The 18,680-nt window shown below is 45.7% G+C and overlaps 1 protein-coding gene across 7 annotated transcripts in view; it reads left to right on the top strand.

Moving 5' to 3' along the window:
- ptpn13 (protein tyrosine phosphatase non-receptor type 13) overlaps positions 1 to 18,592 on the top strand; it is a 38,351-nt gene extending 19,759 nt beyond the window's left edge. Inside the window, exons 9-49 of one of the 7 annotated variants that reach the window (XM_076043552.1) lie at positions 207 to 306; positions 889 to 1,102; positions 2,712 to 2,786; positions 2,886 to 3,057; positions 3,179 to 3,329; positions 3,420 to 3,558; positions 3,780 to 3,932; positions 4,163 to 4,345; positions 4,429 to 4,591; positions 5,043 to 5,481; positions 5,992 to 6,098; positions 6,493 to 6,546; positions 6,962 to 7,051; positions 7,177 to 7,284; positions 7,399 to 7,530; positions 8,095 to 8,591; positions 8,960 to 9,076; positions 9,904 to 9,997; positions 10,076 to 10,161; positions 10,651 to 10,819; positions 11,349 to 11,563; positions 12,482 to 12,580; positions 12,859 to 13,211; positions 13,313 to 13,472; positions 13,552 to 13,707; positions 13,938 to 14,109; positions 14,197 to 14,407; positions 14,510 to 14,595; positions 14,682 to 14,734; positions 14,900 to 15,055; positions 15,151 to 15,316; positions 15,411 to 15,482; positions 15,567 to 15,664; positions 15,767 to 15,822; positions 15,926 to 16,023; positions 16,121 to 16,269; positions 16,357 to 16,447; positions 16,543 to 16,880; positions 16,961 to 17,176; positions 17,263 to 17,325; positions 17,413 to 18,592. In XM_076043552.1, coding sequence (XP_075899667.1) covers positions 207 to 306; positions 889 to 1,102; positions 2,712 to 2,786; positions 2,886 to 3,057; positions 3,179 to 3,329; positions 3,420 to 3,558; positions 3,780 to 3,932; positions 4,163 to 4,345; positions 4,429 to 4,591; positions 5,043 to 5,481; positions 5,992 to 6,098; positions 6,493 to 6,546; positions 6,962 to 7,051; positions 7,177 to 7,284; positions 7,399 to 7,530; positions 8,095 to 8,591; positions 8,960 to 9,076; positions 9,904 to 9,997; positions 10,076 to 10,161; positions 10,651 to 10,819; positions 11,349 to 11,563; positions 12,482 to 12,580; positions 12,859 to 13,211; positions 13,313 to 13,472; positions 13,552 to 13,707; positions 13,938 to 14,109; positions 14,197 to 14,407; positions 14,510 to 14,595; positions 14,682 to 14,734; positions 14,900 to 15,055; positions 15,151 to 15,316; positions 15,411 to 15,482; positions 15,567 to 15,664; positions 15,767 to 15,822; positions 15,926 to 16,023; positions 16,121 to 16,269; positions 16,357 to 16,447; positions 16,543 to 16,880; positions 16,961 to 17,176; positions 17,263 to 17,325; positions 17,413 to 17,490 — 6,329 coding nt within the window. In that variant the 3' untranslated portion in view covers positions 17,491 to 18,592. Of the gene's footprint in view, positions 1 to 206; positions 307 to 888; positions 1,103 to 2,711; positions 2,787 to 2,885; positions 3,058 to 3,178; positions 3,330 to 3,419; positions 3,559 to 3,779; positions 3,933 to 4,162; positions 4,346 to 4,428; positions 4,592 to 5,042; positions 5,482 to 5,991; positions 6,099 to 6,492; positions 6,547 to 6,961; positions 7,052 to 7,176; positions 7,285 to 7,398; positions 7,531 to 8,094; positions 8,601 to 8,959; positions 9,092 to 9,903; positions 10,162 to 10,650; positions 10,820 to 11,348; positions 11,564 to 12,481; positions 12,581 to 12,858; positions 13,212 to 13,312; positions 13,473 to 13,551; positions 13,708 to 13,937; positions 14,110 to 14,196; positions 14,408 to 14,509; positions 14,596 to 14,681; positions 14,735 to 14,899; positions 15,056 to 15,150; positions 15,317 to 15,410; positions 15,483 to 15,566; positions 15,665 to 15,766; positions 15,823 to 15,925; positions 16,024 to 16,120; positions 16,270 to 16,356; positions 16,448 to 16,542; positions 16,881 to 16,960; positions 17,177 to 17,262; positions 17,326 to 17,412 lie in introns of all 7 variants that reach the window. The other 6 variants (XM_076043550.1, XM_076043551.1, XM_076043547.1 and 3 more) reach the window with 6 other exon arrangements.
- The last annotated feature ends 88 nt before the right edge of the window (positions 18,593 to 18,680 follow it).

The raw sequence follows: 18,680 nt of genomic DNA, 5'->3' as shown, positions 1-18,680 counted from the left end.
TGATCCGGTGTTGCAGGCATTTAAAAAAAAACACGTAAAAACAACATAAAGGCACCGCATCCGAATGAAAAAGTGGTAAAGTTCAAACAGCAGAGTGCATAAAGATCAACAGATCTTGTCAGTGCAGACACGTGCATCACTGTGCATGCGTGCAAGTGTTACTTTCTTCTCAGCCACCTTGTTAAAGACTCCCTTGTCTCTTCCAGCTAAGAAACCAAGCGAGGTGCGCAGGTTCGGTTCCCAGTTGGCTCTTACCTCAGAACAAGACGGCCTGTCCCTCACCAGTCACAACGCACACAGACTCAGGTAACGCACAACGTACACACTGTCATTCCCATTTTTTTTTCTTCCTGTTGCTCATCTCGAATCAGTGCACCTGGCATTCAGAAGCTGTCCTCTTCCTCCCATCACAACTTGCCAACCTCCTTTCTACTAGCTTCTATCTGCGTTCTGTGCAGCTCCACAAAACCCTCAACATTGCCAGATTCAGCTGTGGCTTTTTTTTTTTTCTTCTTCTTTTTTTTTTTGGACCACCCACAGCTGGTGCAGCTCAGCGGGGTCAGATCCATGCCCGGCTAGTGAGGTCATCCTGCGTGACATCTGCATTCAGCAATCTCTATCTCTTTAATCTCTGTCATTACAGAGAACTGGTTTCTGCTGCTACTGCTGCTGCTGTTACTGCTGCTGCTGTTACTGCTGTTACTGCTGCTGCTGCTGCTGCTGCTGCTGCTGTTGTTGTTGCTATTGCCGCTCTTGCTGCTGATAAAATGTCAGCAAACGAGCTGCAAGCCTGCACGGAGCAACGTTCTCCTCCACCGAAAAGAAACCACGTTGCGCCCGTCACCAAACACTCAGCAACAGCGTCGGTGACTCTTCTCCTCCCTGCAGGCAGTTTGAAGGTGCAACGGACGAAGACCTGCTCGGAGCCGAGATGCTCCTCCAGAAGCAGGAGGAGGTGCAGCGTCTCCAGGCCCACCTGGCCAGCAGGCTGTCCAGGGTCAACCTCTACCCCCCAGACGACCCCCTGGCCCCGGCACACACTTCAGTGTTGGACCTCCGAGACCCTCTGTACACATCGTCCGCTCCCCTCCGCAAAGCCAAGGTTAACACTGATCATTTTTCGAGGATCACCTCAGGAATAGTCATTGGATGCTCTCTTTTTTTTTTTGCACCCAAACACATTCTACAGCAGGGTTGGGGCAACTTTTTGACTATTAATATAACTTCTTGGTAACTCTTTATAATAATGATCATTTATAAGACATTTATAAGCTATTAGTAGATATTAGTGGATGGTTAACTAATCATGAACATTTTATAACTGAAGTTACATGACATCTGTAAGCTATTGCTAGATATTGAACTAATCACGAACAAACCATTTACAAACATTTGTAAATGGTTACTTAGCCATTTATAACTGTTGTACAACATTTATATGCAATTTATACACTATTAAAAACACAGTTTCAACATTGTTTGAAAATTATGTATTCATCACCAAGTTAAGTTATTTAATGTGTAGGTAGGAAAACATTTTAAATGATTTTAGAATATTTTCTTTGATTAACTACATGTATTAAGTTTGCCATGGCTAATGAATGATTTGTTATAAGACACTGATACCAAACAGTTTGTTATCAAACTGTTCTCTGAAAAGGTCTGCAAATCTTTAGCAAACATGATTATGATTAGGTATTTGTTAAAAAAATAAATAGGGTTTACTTTAGTTTAGGGAACAGAATAGCATCTTCAAATGGGAATAACATCTTCAAATGATTGATAGATTTTTATGAATGTCTAACAAATCATTTGTTAAGCAGGGTTAATAAATGGTATTTAAAAAAAAATAATTAAAAAAAAACAGAATATAAAGAAAATATTCTTCAAGTTGGGCCGGGCCGGATTAGAAAACTTGACGGGCTGCATATGGCCCCCGGGCCGTAGTTTGCCCATGCCTGTGACTGTGAACTACCTCTCCGCAATAATCCATTTTGCAAGATTTGACAGGCAGCGAGACACGGTGAAGCTGTTCTTGCACAATTTTTCCGCAGATAAAGGAACCGCTGACTCAAAAACAGAATAGACGTCGGGCTGCCCGCGGTGATTAGTGCGCTGGATTGGTGTAGTTGAGGCCGCAGTTTGATGTATCCCATCTGCTGCAACAAAGTAAAAAACAACAACAACATTTCTTTAAAGAAAAACAGTGAATGAGAAGAAGAAACAACCCTCCGAATACTCCCTCTCTTTGTCAACTCAAGCATATCGGTTGCACTCTATTGGGTTCATTGCACATAGGTGGGACAAATTATCTAGAGCACATGTACATGGGTTTCAACCGCAGTAGTCTATAATGAGTTTGAGTGAAGAAGAGGTTGGTTTCGGTCATGTCAAGTTCAGGGGGAAGGAATCTCGTTTGTCAGGTGAGTCTTGATTCCGAGGAGAAAGCCAACCAGGAAGTGTGCATGTACGCGTGTGTGAAACACTCGTGATGAATTACGTCAGTAATTGTGGTCTGGTCATGGTCTAAGCCACCATAAAGAAAAGGTGTAAGTCTTTGCTGTGGAAAGGAAGTCTCTGTGTAGGCTCATCCTACCATGAAGGACCAGAAAGAGAGATTTAACAAAGTTCCACACTATCTCTGAATATGTCGGTAAAATAAACGTCCTCCCTTTTTCTAACACCGCATTTATTTTCCACACTCACGGCAGAACTTCCACGGGCCCGAGTTTGTGAAGATGGCCAGTGAACCCTGCGTGGCCTTGGCTGTTCCCTCATCAATAATGGTCAGAATGAGCAGCTCTTGGTGTCACCACTTCTGTCCTTGTCCCTGGTCGGTCGACTAAAAGACCCTCAAATTCGCCCCTTTTTTCGTCTCGCGCCAGAAACGCGGCAAAGCGGAGGACGTGCAGCGGAAGGTGGGCGTGGTGCTGCTCAACGGTCAGAAGCTGGAGCTGAACTGCGACGTCAAGGCGGTGTGCAAAGACGTGCTGGACATGGTGGTGGCGCACGTCGGGCTGGTGGAGCACCATCTCTTCGGCCTGGCGTACCTCCGAGGTACCGAGAGAGTTTCCAGTTTGCCCCCAGTGTCACACTTTAAACATCTTTTTGAAGTTAATGCAGGGTTTTTTTTTCTGATTTATGGTTTTCTTCCTCCTCTTTCCTCCTCTCCTTGCAGACGACGAGTTTTTCTTCGTTGACCCCGATGCCAAACTGTCCAAAGTGGCTCCCGAGGGATGGAAGGACGACCCCAGGAAGAAGAAGTCGGACGTGCCCTTCAATCTCTTCCTGCGCATCAAGTTCTTCCTGGATGATGTCAACCTCATCCAGTAAGTGTCCGTCACCGAGGGGAATCCCGGCCGCTTTTGCTTCCATCACAGAAAAAAAAAAGATCAGTGTTGTTTTTCTGTTTGCAACAGACACGCCATGACCAAACACCAGTACTACTTGCAGCTGCGGAAGGATATCCTGGAGGAGAGAATGCGGTGTGACATCGACAACGCCATGATCCTGGCCTCGCTGGCGCTGCAGGCCGAATTCGGCGACTACCAACCCGAGGTTTCAAATCTTTACTGTCGCCAAATGAGATATTTTCGGCCCCTCGTAAGCATGTCGCCAATTCTCAAAATTAGATTTCCAGATGTTTTGCAGTAATTGAGTGTTGACATGCCAGGCAGGATAAGAGGTCCTGCTGAACGTAATTCAATTTGAGATTACTTATTTAATTATTTGTTATTGAAGAGGTGAAATTGCTGAAGCGGTGATGCCCTTTGCTTCAGCTCCATGGGAAGACTTACTTCCGGGTGGAGCACTACCTGCCCGCGTCGGTCCTGGACAAGGTGAACCAGACGACCATCAAGGAGGAGCTGCCGAAGCTCCACAGCAACTGCTACGGAGCGTCCGACACCGAGGCCGAGTTTGAGTTCCTGAAGGTCAGCAGGAACAAAGAGCGATCAAATTAAAATTGAATCGCTCCAAATTGGATTTTGATCTCTAAATAGATTTTTTACTGCAGTTCTGTTACATCACTTAACGATATTTAATTCAACACAGAAAATGACGCATGGTTAGCTGTTTGGCTACACGAGAATTCCTCTGACTCACCTTCACTTGGTGTTTATTTTCTTGCGTATCTAACATGTGTACATTCAATGTGTTGAAGGTCTGCCAGAAGCTGACAGAATACGGCGTCCACTTCCACCGCGTGCTCCCTGAGAAGAGGTCCCAGACTGGCATCATGCTGGGCGTCTTCTGCAAGGGGGTGCTCATCTTTGAGGTCCTCAACGGGAACCGCACGCCCGTGCTCCGGTTCCCCTGGAGGGACACCAAAAAGATCTCCTTCAACGTACGTTGCCGCATTACTCGCAGTCGCGCGCGGACGCACAAAACTCGCGCCGCTGCTCGACAAAATCCTCTGTCGCCCTGCAGAAAAAGAAGATCTGCCTTCAGAACACGTCGGACGGGATCAAGCACTTGTTCCAGACGGACAGCAACAAGACCTGCCAGTATTTGCTGCAGTTGTGCTCCGACCAGCATAAGTTCCATCAGCAGCTGAAGGCGCGGCTGAACAACCAGGAGCTGCAAGATCTGGGTAGGTGCAACCACGCGGCGGCGAGGGGTTCCTTCACACTGAGTAATTCAGATGTCAGCAAAGCATGAAAATCTGTTTTAACCCAAGAGGGAAGTTTGGAAATGTCGTGGCTGACTGTTTCCAGTTGCGCGTGTCAGTTGCTTCACACTTCTTCTGTGTCCAAAGGCACGATTCAAATAAACAAAGCATCAATGATTGATCTGGGTTTGTTTTATCTAAATTGCCTCAACGGCAGATAAAAACATCTCTTGCACAAGATTGTTGACGTTGAGTCACAAGTAGCCTTTGAATGCCAAACCACGCAGGGCTGTTCGTGACACATGTCAAAACATTAGCTCCGTGGAATCGTTTTTTTTCCACCCAACGTTTTTTCCCATGTCCACACACGTGACATAATGGTTTTTTCTTTCTGTTATGTTTTTTTAATTGAAACGTCTTCTCCGGTGCTCAGAAAACTCCCCGCTGAGCAGCCTGCAGTACTCCCTGGATCCTCGGGGTGGCGACACCGTGGCCAGGGTGCTGAGCTCCGGCAGCCTGGCCCCCACTCTGTCGACGCGCTCCAACCCGGACCACCTGAAGAGGATCTCTTACTCAGAGGTGGCCCTCAACAAGGCGCCATCTGGGCCCGTGCTGGTCCAGGATGACCTTCACTTCCCTGGATACAATCCCGCCGCCTCCGCGGTTCTTTCCAACCCGCGGGTAATGAGCCGCTCCCACCACAACCTCGGCCAGATGCCCGAGTCTCCGGAGCAGCAGATGGCCGAGCTGAGTCTCGACGGCCAGTCGCTCAGAGGACTGAGTCAGGCGCAGGCCGGCCTGCTGGCCTCGCACCTGCAGCAGCACCAGCGGGCCAGCTCGGACACGGACTCCATCTCACACCAGCAGGACAAGTGAGTCGACGGAAAGGGACGCTTAACACTCCTTCGTTTCTCGTATGACATTACTTTCATCAATAAATTTATTGCCAGGGCCGAAAATAGATTGAAGTGGGATCCTGTGTTTATTAGCGAGTCTCACAGACTCCGCCTCCCCTGGGGAAGCTCTGGTTTCTCAGTGAGGACTAGTTAGTCAGACATTTTCCTTCAGCCAAAACCACAGAGAGACAGAGTTCTACTTCTAGCTTCTAATTAACCCTCTTGGGTTCTGTGTGTGTGCGCGCGCGCGCCTGTGTGTGTGTGTGTGTGTGCGCACTTCTATTTCAACAAGTGTTTGTATTCATTCTGTACCCTGGCTCAAGCTTCAGAAATGAGCAAATCAAACACCAAGAGAATAAGATATTGTTAACAGTGGAACTGAACGTTTATCCAAGCACACTGAACCTTCTGTTTCATTTTTTTTTTTGCCTATGCGCAGTGATAAAGTAGCATGGAGTGAATAAAACCTCTGCTTCCTCCTCTCAGGTCATTTGTCTCGCTGAGCCACAGCAGCCCTGGCTGGAGTCTCAGCAGGTCCAAAAAGGAATCGGACTCTTCTTCTCTTGAGGATGCTGGCCCGCCTTACGTCTTAGGTGAGGATCCCGATCCCTGCAGTTCTGACAGACAAAATGCGCCTGATTTATAATCAGATTTTCAGAAACCCTGTACTGTGCAGTCAAGTGTTTGCAAGAAGACCACGTTGTACTGATTGCACAACCACATTATTGAATCTTGACTGTGTTTGAATGACTCTAAATTGATGTTGTATTTTTTATGATTCGGGACCACTGCGTTTATATTTATGCCCTCTGAAAGACCAATTTTGTAAATTGTTACTCTACTACGGTACTGCTGGAAGGACAACGCTCCTTTTTGACATTACGAAAAACCAAGAAAGTTTGATAGGAATGAAATTGGTTAATTATTGCTCTAAACTAGCAAGGTTTAGCTTTCACTGCATCGTTGACCTCTTCTTTCTTTCCCCAGGTGTCAGCATGCACAACTCGTCTGGGCTGCCCTCAACTCCAGCGTCCATGAACGGTATGAATCTGCCCTCTCTTTGTAAAGTGTGCCTACGGAAACTCCTTGAAAACATCTCTTGATTTTGAATTCAGAATTGTAAAACGCACAGCTAAGTCGGTCACCTCATGGCTGTGGACTCGTTTGCACCATTTCGTATCTCAGCGCTGATTCGTGAGCTTCCCTCAGTTTTATTCTTAACTTGGCCATTAGGGCGGCGCTGTGAGAGCAGCAGCCCATTTGCGAGTCTGAGTGCTCGTCGCGGCTGAAAGACAGTGACAGTGTGGTAGCGAGCGACGCCCTCAATCTGAATTCCCCCCTCTGAAATGTATTCAAACCACTTGTCAATTGGAATGAACTGTTTTAGCCTCAGCTGTCTGCATTTCTAGTTTGTATAGAGTAAAAGCTAATGCTGTGTGCTCCCTGCGCTGCACAGACTCCCTGAGGAAAAAGCTGAGCGCCATACCGTCCCCTGAGAGAGAAATCACCACTGTGAGCCTGAAGAAGGACGTGAAGTATGGGCTGGGTGAGTCTGCATTGGCGTTTTTCCCCAGTTATGACAACTCTCAATCACCACCCCCAACATATATTAGCAGCTGGCACTTCAGTGTTTCTGCTGACGTTGACATCTGTTTGATTTTTCTCCTCCAGGGTTCCAGGTCGTGGGTGGAGAGAACTCTGGCCGCTCCGATCTCGGCACCATCGTCAGCTCCATCACTCCCGGCGGCCCTGCTGATGTCAACGGGTGCCTCAAACCTGGTAGGCCGCTGGGTCTCCGCTTCCCTTTTTCCCCCTGTGTGGGTGTGAGAATAGAGTTCGCTTTCTGTGCTTCCCTGCACTCCTTTTCTGATTTTTTTCCCATCACTTTCGCAGGTGACCGCCTCCTCTCGGTGAACGACGTGAACCTCCAGGGCCTCTCTCACGCCACCGCGGTGGATGTCTTGCAGAACGCTCCCGATGATGTCACGTTGGTGGTGTCGCAACCCAAAGAGAGGCTCTACAAAGGTGAAGGGCGGGATCCTGGTTGCTCTTAATGCCCTATGTGACATAACAAAAGGCTGAAAAGTGGGGCGTGCAGATGAAAGTAAAAGATGGACCTTTCTCATTTCTCAGCAGTTCAGATTTTTTTATCCAAAAAAACACTTCTTTTTTTCTCAAATATATTATGACAGACAATGCAGTTAACAGGTCATTACAGGGGTGTGGCAGGATATATACACATGTATATGCAGAGATATGAACATCTATAAAAAAAAAAGAAGGGCATTATATCTAAGTCACTCCTGTAGAAGAAGAAGATGAGGAAGTTTTTTTTTTTTACAACCACACTTTATTTACAAAGAGAAACTTATGCACATATTTTTTTTTAAGACATTAAATTATGGAAAAGACAAATGAATACCAAAATAAAATAAATCAATAAATGTAGGAAGAAGAAGAAGAATTGATAGGTCACATGGGTAGAAAGACTTTGGAATAAAACCTTTAAATTGTTTTCTTGTTGAGTTTTTCTTGCTTATAATTGTGTAATTATTCACCAGGTGTCTCATCTTCCTCTCATTTTGGCAGATTCCTCTCCGGGTTACGTTCCTCTCCCGGCCAAGTCGGCACTGAAGGCACCGGAGTCCAGCCAGACTCTAAGAGAGCTAAACGTGGATAATTCATCAGAGGAGCGTCCGGGGAGCGGCAGCCCCAGCCCTCCCCCTCACGGCACTGACACTCCACCGTCCGCCTCCTCCTCCCCGACCCACCAGCAAACCTCCCTCAGCCCTCAGCTGTCTGCGAGTGGCGGCGGCGGCAGCGGCAGCAGCGGCGCTGCCAGAGTCAGCCAGGCTCCGGCGACCGGAGTGCAGCAGTGCCTGCAGAGAGCCAAAGCCGCCGCGTCGGCCAGCCAACTCTCCAGGCCGGCGGCCAGTGCGGCTGCGGAGCCTCTGCCACCAGCTCTGCCTCCCAAAACCCGGAAAGCGAAAATATCCGAAGCTCCCAAAGTTTCCGAACACTCGGACAGAGGAGACTCGGACATGGATGAGGAGACGTTCTCCAGCAGCAGTCAAGATAAATTAAGGGTAAAAAAGGTGCGACATTTCAGAGTTCAACTGTTTCAATTGGGGTTTTTTTTCATCTCCAAGTCTCTCTGTGTGCAAGGGACATAAGAGAAACAGTGGTTCCACCTCAAACAAGTGTCACGCGCCCGATTTTTCACGTTTGACGTGACTAACTTTCCGTTGCCATTAACCTTTGCCAGTCGTTGCGTTGTCACTGTTAGCGCAAAGCAGTTTCCTTTCACTGCACGTCCTCTCTGAACAAGAAATATCAGCAGCTTGATCTTCCCTCCCTTCCTCCCTCCCTCCCTCGCTTTTTTTCCTCTCCTTCTTTCACAGCATGTTCCTGCTTGTTATATTTCAACTTAATACCCTGTTCTTCTGCTTCACAGGAATACACCCAGGAAAGTTTAAATGGTAATGCCCCAGGGGTCAATAGTCTCCGTGCAGGAGAACTATTTGACGTTGAGCTGTCAAAAAAAGACAGCAGCCTGGGTTTAAGTGTCACGGTACTGTTCGACAAGGTTTTCATCCTCTCTTTTTTTGCCCCCTTTCCTCCTCACCGCGTCACCACCGTCGTCCATTTGCATGTCGTTGGGTTTGGTTTGCTTCTCAATCTGGATTTTCAATCTGGAAGCACTTGTGGGGAAATTGTCCACCTGCTTCTTTTTCTTTTTTTTCTTTTTTTTTTTTTGCATGTTTGATTTTACTTTTTTCAACAAAAAAAAAAAAAAGATTTGGGAAATGGGAGCGATAAGGCTTGGAAAAAATGTTTTCTGCTGACTTTGGAGTGATTCATTGCGGTGCCACTAATGAAATCTGTTTCTAGGGTTTAAGGACACGTCAATGATTTTCACTCATTTACACCATCATAATTCAGAAATCCAGACTACAGTTGCTGAATTATAAGTGACGCAAACACATAAATAGCTCTCAAATTCACCTTCAAAATCAAAGTTCACCATCTAGAATATCAGCAGAAAACTGCCACCAAACATCAACCTTCATCATTTAGGTTTCACCTGCCAGTAGAATGTAGATAATAAACAAATACTAAAACATAAACCAATTCATAATTGTGAATTGATAAATTCTCATTCAGAATAGTTCTGAAATCTAAGAATTCATACATTTCATTTACATCATTTGTGTCTCAGATTCATCTCAAATTAATCCATTTATCATCTTAACAATGACACCATCAATCATGATAAACCATCCAAATCCACATCGTCCAGCACTTACCCCAGAAGCACATATTGAGCTGCTTCCTCCTCAGCTTTTGTGACTAATGGATTAGTTTTTTTTGTTTGTTTGTTTATTTTATTTTCCTTAGGGAGGCGTGAACACGAGTGTTCGACACGGAGGCATCTATGTTAAGGCCGTCATACCGAAAGGAGCCGCCGAGCTCGACGGCAGGATACAGAAAGGTAGAGTCGCTTTTATAATGACTCGTCATTGCTGCCTGCGTGCGTCTCTCACTGCTTGGCCTCCTGTTCTGCTCTCAGGCGATCGCGTGGTGGCCGTGAACGGCAAGAGCCTGGAGGGAGCCACTCACCAGCAGGCCGTGGAGGTGCTGAAGGACACGGGGCAGGTGAGCGATGACGTTCTGCACCGATAAACTGCGTCGTAGCTGTTTAGGTCCATTTAGGTCCAGAATACATGAATGAAATACCAATGGAATAGAAACCCAGTCAGACTCTGAGATGTGTAGACTCAGGTCAGATAATGGAGCCCAGAGTTCAGACTCAACATGGTGAAGCAGCATTTAGCTGTGATGCTGCACACAAATGGAAGAAGCTCCCAACAGAAGTGAAGTGAAGCCCCAAGTGTGAATGTTTTTACATCCAGGTTAAAGACTCCTCTTCTCTTATGCTTATAATTGAGTTTTTTGTTATTATGTTTTATTATCATCTTTTTATTTGTATTCTTTATTACTGCTCTATTTATGCATTTCAATCTGTCTTTTTTTCTCTGGATTTTGTCTTTGAAGACTGTCTTCTTTTGCTTTTTTAAAACACTTTCAAAATGTTTGGACTTTTCATCATGTGCTATATAAATAAAGCTGCCTTTCCTGCCTCAGAGCGTGCGCTTGTTGTTGGAGCGGGGCCACCCGTCCACCGAGCGTGTCCACGCCCCCCTCACGCCACACGGCACGCCGCCGTCTGCCAGCGGCCGCCGTGATCTGGCCAAGAGCAAGGAGCAGCCGGCGGAGGCCAAGGAGAAACCCGAGTACAGCTTCGCCACACCAGGTGAGGCAGCAAGCGGGACGGAAGTCTTTGTCTTTTTTTTTTTTTTTGCCTTTGTGTCCCAGGATGCAAGTGGAGGAGCGGGACGTGCAGCTAACGGCGATTGGACTGTGACTCGCGCTCGGGAAATCTCATTTGAAAGACAGCGAGACCCGTGTGCCTGCTGGCCTGCTGCCGCCAATTTGGAGCACAGTGGCTCGTTTGTCTGCCCAGCATCATCATGGTGTTTTCCAGGAATAATTATGGGCGATGACCAAAGTCCTACATTATGTCTATTTTCAGATACTTTGTTTGTGATTTCCAGTCCCCGGTGGAGCAGCCTGACATCATTAATTTTGCAAAACACCACCATAGCGCTCCAGTAAACAACATATTGAGCCTCTTCCTGTTAGACCAAATGCTGCACTCAGGATTGAATTTTCATTTGAGAGCATGGAAAATTTGACCTAAATAGTTTTCTGAAATTCTGATTTGCACCGAGGGCCTCCTACTTGACACCACCTGCGTGCCCCTGCCTGTGCTCCCCCCGCAGACAACGTGTTTGAGGTGCGCCTGCTGAAGAACACGTCGGGCCTGGGCTTCAGCTTCAGCCGGGAGGAGAACATCCCGGACGAGCCCCTGGGCTCCAGCATGGTGCGGGTCAAGAAGCTGTTCCCGGGCCAGCCGGCGGCCGAGAGCGGCCGGATCAGAGTGGGCGACGTCATCATGCGCGTCAATCAGACCAAACTCAAGGGGCTCTCGCAGCATGTAAGCGCCTCGGAAGAAAGTCTGCAAAGTTTGACGGAGGGAGTTTCTTGGGAGAAGAAATACATGGAATGTGCTGATATTCAGAGGCAGTTCTGGCCCTGGACTCACTGTATACTTGGATACTATTCATACTGCACATCTACATACTGCATATTCTGTACACACTGTACATACTGCACATCCTTGATTATTTCTGCCATTTTTCCAATTTTTTTTTATTGTACACTTACTTTTTATATATATGTATATATATATATATATATGTATATATATATATATATGTATGTATATGTATATGTATATATATATATATATATATATATATATATATATATATATATATATATATATATATATATATATATATATATATATATATATATATATATATATATATATGTGTATATATATGTATATATATATATATGTATATATATGTATATATATATATATGTATATATATATATATATATATGTATATATATATATATGTATATGTATATATATGTATATGTATATATATATATATATATATGTATGTATATATATATATGTATATATATATATATATATATTTATATATATATATATATGTATGTATATATATATATATGTATGTATATATGTATATATATGTATATATGTATATATATATATATATATATATGTATATATATATATATATGTATATATATATATATGTATATATATGTATATGTATATATATGTATATATATATATATATATATACATATATATGTATATATATATATCTTTTATATTTCTTGATCTTTTATTTCTATGCTTGTTTTAACTTGGAAACTAACAAAAAGCACAACAAGCAATTTTCCCTTATTGGGATTAATGAAGGGATTCTGACTCTGATTCTGATTCTGATTCTCCTTCCCTTCCACACAGGAAGTCATATCAGCTTTGCGAGGGACAGGACAGGAAGTGATGCTGCTTCTCTGTCGACCTGAACCTGGGGTGCTTTCTGAAATGGACACTTCAGCTTTGGTGAGTCCGCAGCCAACTTTGACTTTTTTTTGTTTATTGTTTTTTATCCCTGCCAATCCTGTCCCAGTTAGGAAACGTCTGTCTCCAGCAGTGTTTTGGTAGTAATCTATTACTAAGTAATCCACTACTGTAGTAAACTACGTTTTTGGTAACAGAGTAATGAAACGGGATTACAAAGTAGTTAAAGAAGTAATTAGATTACTTTTTGAGGAGTAATCAGTAGTTAGCAGTTTGACTACTTTTTTGGAGTAACCTCAACAACACTGCTCTCTCTCCAGACACCCATGGCATCTCCCCGTAAGGAGATGACCGTGTCGGAGCCCCGGGCGACCTCCCCGCTGGCCGCTCGGCAGGCCAGCCTGGAGGAGGCGCTGGAGAGGCTCCACCTCAAGACGCCCGGGCGCCACAACAGCTACAGCGACAGCACAGACGGCGACGAGGAAGTGGAGGAAGCCTTCGGCGCCGGCGCCGCAGAGCACGGCAGGCAGATGTGGGAGCGCAGCGTCTACCACACGCCCAGCAGTAACCTGGGACTGGGCCGCTACGACAGCACCGGCAACCTGGACGACACCGCGCACTCGGCCTTCTACTCGCCCAACATGTCCATGACCAGGATGGACCTGAGCAAGAGGTGCCGCACCAATCCTGCTGTGGCTGTCGTTGGCGATGAAAGACCTGAAAAATACCTCAGAAAGAGCTCGGCTTTAACTGCTGAACCGCTACTTTTGACAGGGGCCCTTCATCGCCTGAGGGAACGGACCAGGAGGCTTCCTCCAATCCGATGGTGTCCTCCCCGACCAGCCCCAGCCCAGATCCCCTCCCGCCTCCTCTGCCGCTGCCCTTAAACCTCACCATGTCCGGCAACGGGCAGGACATGGAGGACTTTGTCCCGGTATGAGAAAAGACATTTCATGTCGAGCGTCGTCTCCTTGACTCCACCCCGTTTGAGGTTTAACCCCGGTTTTTTGCAGGAAGTGGAGCTCCACGCGTCCCTGGTGAAGTCGGAGAAAGGCAGCCTCGGCTTCACCCTCACCAAGGGCAACGACCAAGGCTGCTACATCCACGACATCGTTCAGGACCCGGCGAAAAGCGACGGACGGCTCAGGCCAGGGGATCGAATGATTATGGTGTGGCTTCATCCCTTTTTCTTTGCTGCCCATTTTTTTATGCATTGATGGTAAACTGCCTATGTAGAATGATTTGCAGCACTAACTGTAATGCTGGAGCTTGGAGATGATTAGCATAGTGGAATCTGATTCAGTCCGTTTAGAGCTTGGTGTGGATCTGCTCATTTGGCTGAGATAAAGTCAGATTGCATTCCTATGCCCACAGAGTGTCTTTTCTATCTTTCCATCAGGTGAACAGCACAGATGTGAGCAGCATGGGCCACACTGAGGTGGTTAATCTGGTGCGCGCGGCCCCCCGTGTGGTTGACCTGGTTGTGGGCAGGGTCCTGGAGGCTCCCAAGCCCCCCTTCGAAGCCCACATGCTGCCTGACATTTGCTTTAAGGGCAGCCAAAAGCCACTGGGTAAGAAGATCATTCAGCATCCGGCACTTTGCAGGCGTTGCCTTTTACCGCCGTCGCTCAGGTCCACTCAAACTGTTCTGTCGCCAGGTCTGGTGCTGGGCGGCGGCACCGACAGCGTTTACGGCGTCCTGTTTGTCAAAGACATCCTGCCAGGCACCACGGCCTTCGAGGAGGGCAGCCTCAGGCCGCTGGATCTCATCCACTACATCAGCGGCGCACCCACCCAGGAGCTGACCTTCAGCGAGAGCATCAGGCTGCTGGAGTTGGAGATGGACGACCTCTCTCTCAAGGCAACCAGGTAGTCACAGCGACTGCCATATCATCAGGGCGGCGTGCTAGTCCTCACTTTGACGGCTGATTTCTTAAAACACCCCATGTTTTATTCTCTCTGGCTCCAAAGGGATGGAAATCCAGTCTTCCCCGGCCACAAAAGTGTCTCTTTTCTCAACAACAACATAAGCCCCAAACTTTCATCCGGCATGAATGGTATGTGTCACATCACCGGGTTCCTCTTCAACCTGAGGTTCTTCTTTTCTTAGACATATGACTACAATATTGTTTTGTTTTCCAAGGTTTTCTTAAAGGAGAAGATCAAGAGAGCCTCGCAGCACTTTGTCCTTTGGAGGTGAGTTAAGAAACTTGACCTTATGGGAAGCTCAAATCGGATACTATCCATTAGAGCTGAGCCTAATCAACCCACACACTCACCCAATACATTTGTGTTCTAAAGTCTTCTTCAGATCTTTTTTTATAAGTTAAACTTGACGTCTTGTGTTTGTCGCTTGTGCAGGAGGAGATCATAGTGCTGGATTTGGAGAAGCCACCCTCAGGAGGTTTGGGCTTCTCAGTCATTGGAGGAGAAAGAGGCATCTTTGTCAAGTCCATCACGCCTGGAGCGGCCGCCGAGGTCTCGGGCCAACTTCAAGTCGGAGACCGGCTCCTGAGAGTGAGTGACATTGATCATTAAATTCCGGTTTGATGGCTGACCACTTTGTGAACGTCTTTGAGTCAAATCTCAACTCATCCGTCTTTTCATCTCAGGTGAATGAAGAGCTCATGACGGGAGTGTCCCACAGCAAGGCCGTCGCCACCATCCGCAAAACCAAAGGCCTGGTGCATCTCATCGTGTCCCGACCGCACGACCAGAGCCCGAGCACGTACCTCGCCTACCTGCCCATGAACTCTGACAAGTGCAACGGAAACACGGGTAGAAGCAGGCAGCCGGGAGGCAGCCAGTCAGTGGCGAGTTGCCATCTTTTGTCTCTCATCTAAAATCCCCCTGTCATTGCTTTTGCCCTCAGATCTAAGCGAGGACAGCGGAACAAAAACTAAAGTGGGGAAATCAGGTGTCTTCCCAGCAATACCACCAATAGGTAATGACTGAATACTCAGCCACAATATTAAAGCCTCTGCTGTTAGTTAACCTGTCACTAATCGTGCACCGTTAAAAACAACAGACTACGATGATGATCCATTGGACCAGAAGGAGCTCAACACAGAGCTATCAGAGGACACAGACTACGACGGCTCTTCTTTGCCAGAAGACTCCCCAGAGGTACAGATCCTATCAACTCGCTAAAAAAATATTAATGATTGTATATGATCTGTCTTTGGTTTATTTTTTGTGTTTGTTGTCTTTGTGATTGTCACATGACAGAATTCCAGGAAAGTGGAGTGGCAGGAGGAGAGCGTTGATGATCCAGGAAATGAAAAGTATGATTTGGCTGCTCCTTAGGACTCTTTTGAAATGTATTGTTGATCTTATTTCATCTTCATCATTTTTAACATCTCACCGTTGGTGCCTCTGACTCACCAGCTACCTTCAGATGAGTGCGGGACAACCAGATGAAGACGAGATCACGTGGGGAAGTGAGGAACTGCCGATTGAAAACCTCAACTCCAAAATGACTGATGGTCAGTCCAATTTAGCAAACTTTTCCTATATTCTTTTTCCAGCCTGATGTTTTAATTCTGCTTTAACAATCGTTCCTTCATTCTGTCCTGCTTCTAGACGGGCCAATCATCACTGAGGAAGAGCTGACCTCTCTGCCTCTGGTCAGAGTGGTCCCTGACGGTCAGTATACAGGAACAAAGCTCAACACAGTCGTCAGAATGATGAGGGGGCTCCTGGAGCAAAAGGTCCCGCTTCAAGAGTTTGATGTAAGAAACCCCTTTGAATTTTATTGTCCAGGAACCCTTTGAACTTTATTGGGTTTTTGGAGAACATCTGTTTTTCCTTTTGCACAGAACCTTCAGAATCTCGAGCCTCTGGACGACTGTTTGATAGCACAGACGAAGGAGAACAAGAAGAAGAATCGCTACAAGAATGTAGTTCCCTGTAAGGAAAAACTCAATTTCTTTTTTTTTGTTGTTGTTCTGTGTACTGTCATTTATCTTAAATGTGTTTTTTTTTTATGTGTGCACCTCTTCCAGTTGACACGACTCGAGTTTTGCTGGGAAAAGACGGCGGCTACATCAACGCAAATTTCATCAAGATGTCGGTGAAGGATGAGAAATACGCGTACATCGCCTGCCAGGGGCCGCTGCCCACCACTCTGTGTGACTTCTGGCAAATGGTGCTGGAGCAGAAGTCCAACGTGATCGCCATGATGACGCGGGAAGTGGAGGGAGGCAAAGTCAAGTGTCAGCGCTACTGGCCCGACACGCCCAGGACCGCCGAGATGGTGGACGACAGGCTGCAGATCACGCTGCTCAAAGACCAGCACCTGGACAACTTTGTCATCCGGTTGATAGAGGTCAAAGATGTCCATGTAAGTGTACGAAGCGCGTTAACGCCTGTTTTCCAACCACGATACAGAAGTCTGTTTAACGAGCGCGCCTGCTTCCTCAGACCAGTGAAACGCAGCTCGTCACACATCTGAACTACACGGGGTGGCCAGACCACGGAACACCCTCACAACCGGAACAGCTGCTCACGTTCATCTCCTTCATGAGACACGTTCATCGGTCGGGCCCCATCATCACACACTGCAGCGCAGGCATTGGCCGGTCGGGGACTCTCATCTGTATTGACACAGTTCTGGGCCTCATCAGTAAAGATGCTGATGTAAGTAGTCAGATTTTTTGCAGAGGTTGGTGCGTAAGAAAGTATCTTGTCATTGTGGGCGCAAACTAATAGATCTTTTCCAATAGTTTGACATTTCAGATGTTGTAAGGAACATGAGACTCCAGAGACAAGGGATGGTTCAGACAGAGGTGAGTTGTAATCTTCACTTTTTAATATTAATAAAAAGCTCAACTGTTTACTGTTTTTGTCCTAAATTCGCTGTTTTTGTCTTTTAGGACCAGTATATCTTCTGCTATCAGGTGATCCTCTACGTCCTCAGATGCCTTCAAGCAGAGGAAAACATCTCAGGATAGCCTACGCCACATATGACTTACTTATAACGGCTGGGTGACTGTTTTACATAAGCAAGGGAGGAGGCAGGCCAGAGTTGCCAAATGACACTAAATGTTTATAAAATGCCTTTAAATAATAAGTCCTCTTGTGAGTACATTCCTTAAAGAAATCTATATTTTTATGTGTTGCTTTTTGAGTTCTCTCTCTTTGGCTGCTACACCCTCTAAATGCATTTATGAGAACTGCTGATTGTATTTTCTCATTATCTCCTGCAAGAGAACATTCTGTATTTTGTTTTTCTTTCCTGGTTCGTGGATATTCTAAAATAATTTTAAAAGTGATCAACAATTTTTCGTAATTGTACGTGGAACAAAATTGTACTTGTGTATTTTAAACCCTATGTTGATGCTGGAACATGCCTTGACAGAATACTATGTCAGTATTTGCTTTGTAAATCTGTTATACAGTGTCTACCTTCTAAAGGGTGAACCATGAAATCAAACGTGTAAATATTCCTCTCCTGAAAATTAAACTGGATACATTTTAAATGTTCTATGTACAAGAAGGTTTTATTTGTTGTAGTTTTTTTGTAATCCTTTTTTTCTTTACCTCCTCTGAGTGCACACCAGCTCGTAGTTTCCTTTTGTCAGCTTTATAAGCGTTACTCTTAGATGTGGTTTATAAAGGTTTATAATAAGTTAGCCAATACAGCCTTTAAAGTTTGATACTAACAAAGCAAGGAGCAGATGATACACAATGTGCCTGTTTAACAGCTGATTTGACTGCTTTATGTCATATAGCCTCTTGTTGGTGTAATGATCAAATGCAAATGATCAATGACTTTAAAACTACAGACTTGTTCACTGTGGCCTTTGTATTTGACCGCATTCATTTACCAATAAGCCTTGACTGAATAAGGTAGAACACAAGCTTCACCTCAGTCAAACGCGATCGCTGTTGCGGGCAGATACGTTGTCTTACACCAGTTTCACCACCATGTGGTGCCAAAAAACATGTAAAGTCAAGCAGGAAAACATTGCCATGTTTCCAAAAGTCTTTCCCGGGCCTCATCGGTTGGTAATTTGTCCTTTGAACTAAATAAAGCTTAAATTCCCAACCTTTCTCACAGGCTTCTGTTTTTATTTGTGCGTCAAGTGCGTAGTTTACGTTAACTCAACATTCTTGGACTTGTATTCTTGGCTAGTAACCA

The sequence above is a fragment of the Nelusetta ayraudi genome, unplaced genomic scaffold (assembly GCF_046127955.1).
Source record: "Nelusetta ayraudi isolate G7.1 ecotype Tasmania unplaced genomic scaffold, CSIRO-AGI_Nayr_v1 ptg000076l, whole genome shotgun sequence".
In the NCBI taxonomy this organism is placed as follows: Eukaryota; Metazoa; Chordata; class Actinopteri; order Tetraodontiformes; family Monacanthidae; genus Nelusetta; species Nelusetta ayraudi.
The sequence above is the reverse complement of the archived record's forward strand: the minus strand, read 5'-3'. Positions and strand labels throughout refer to the sequence as shown.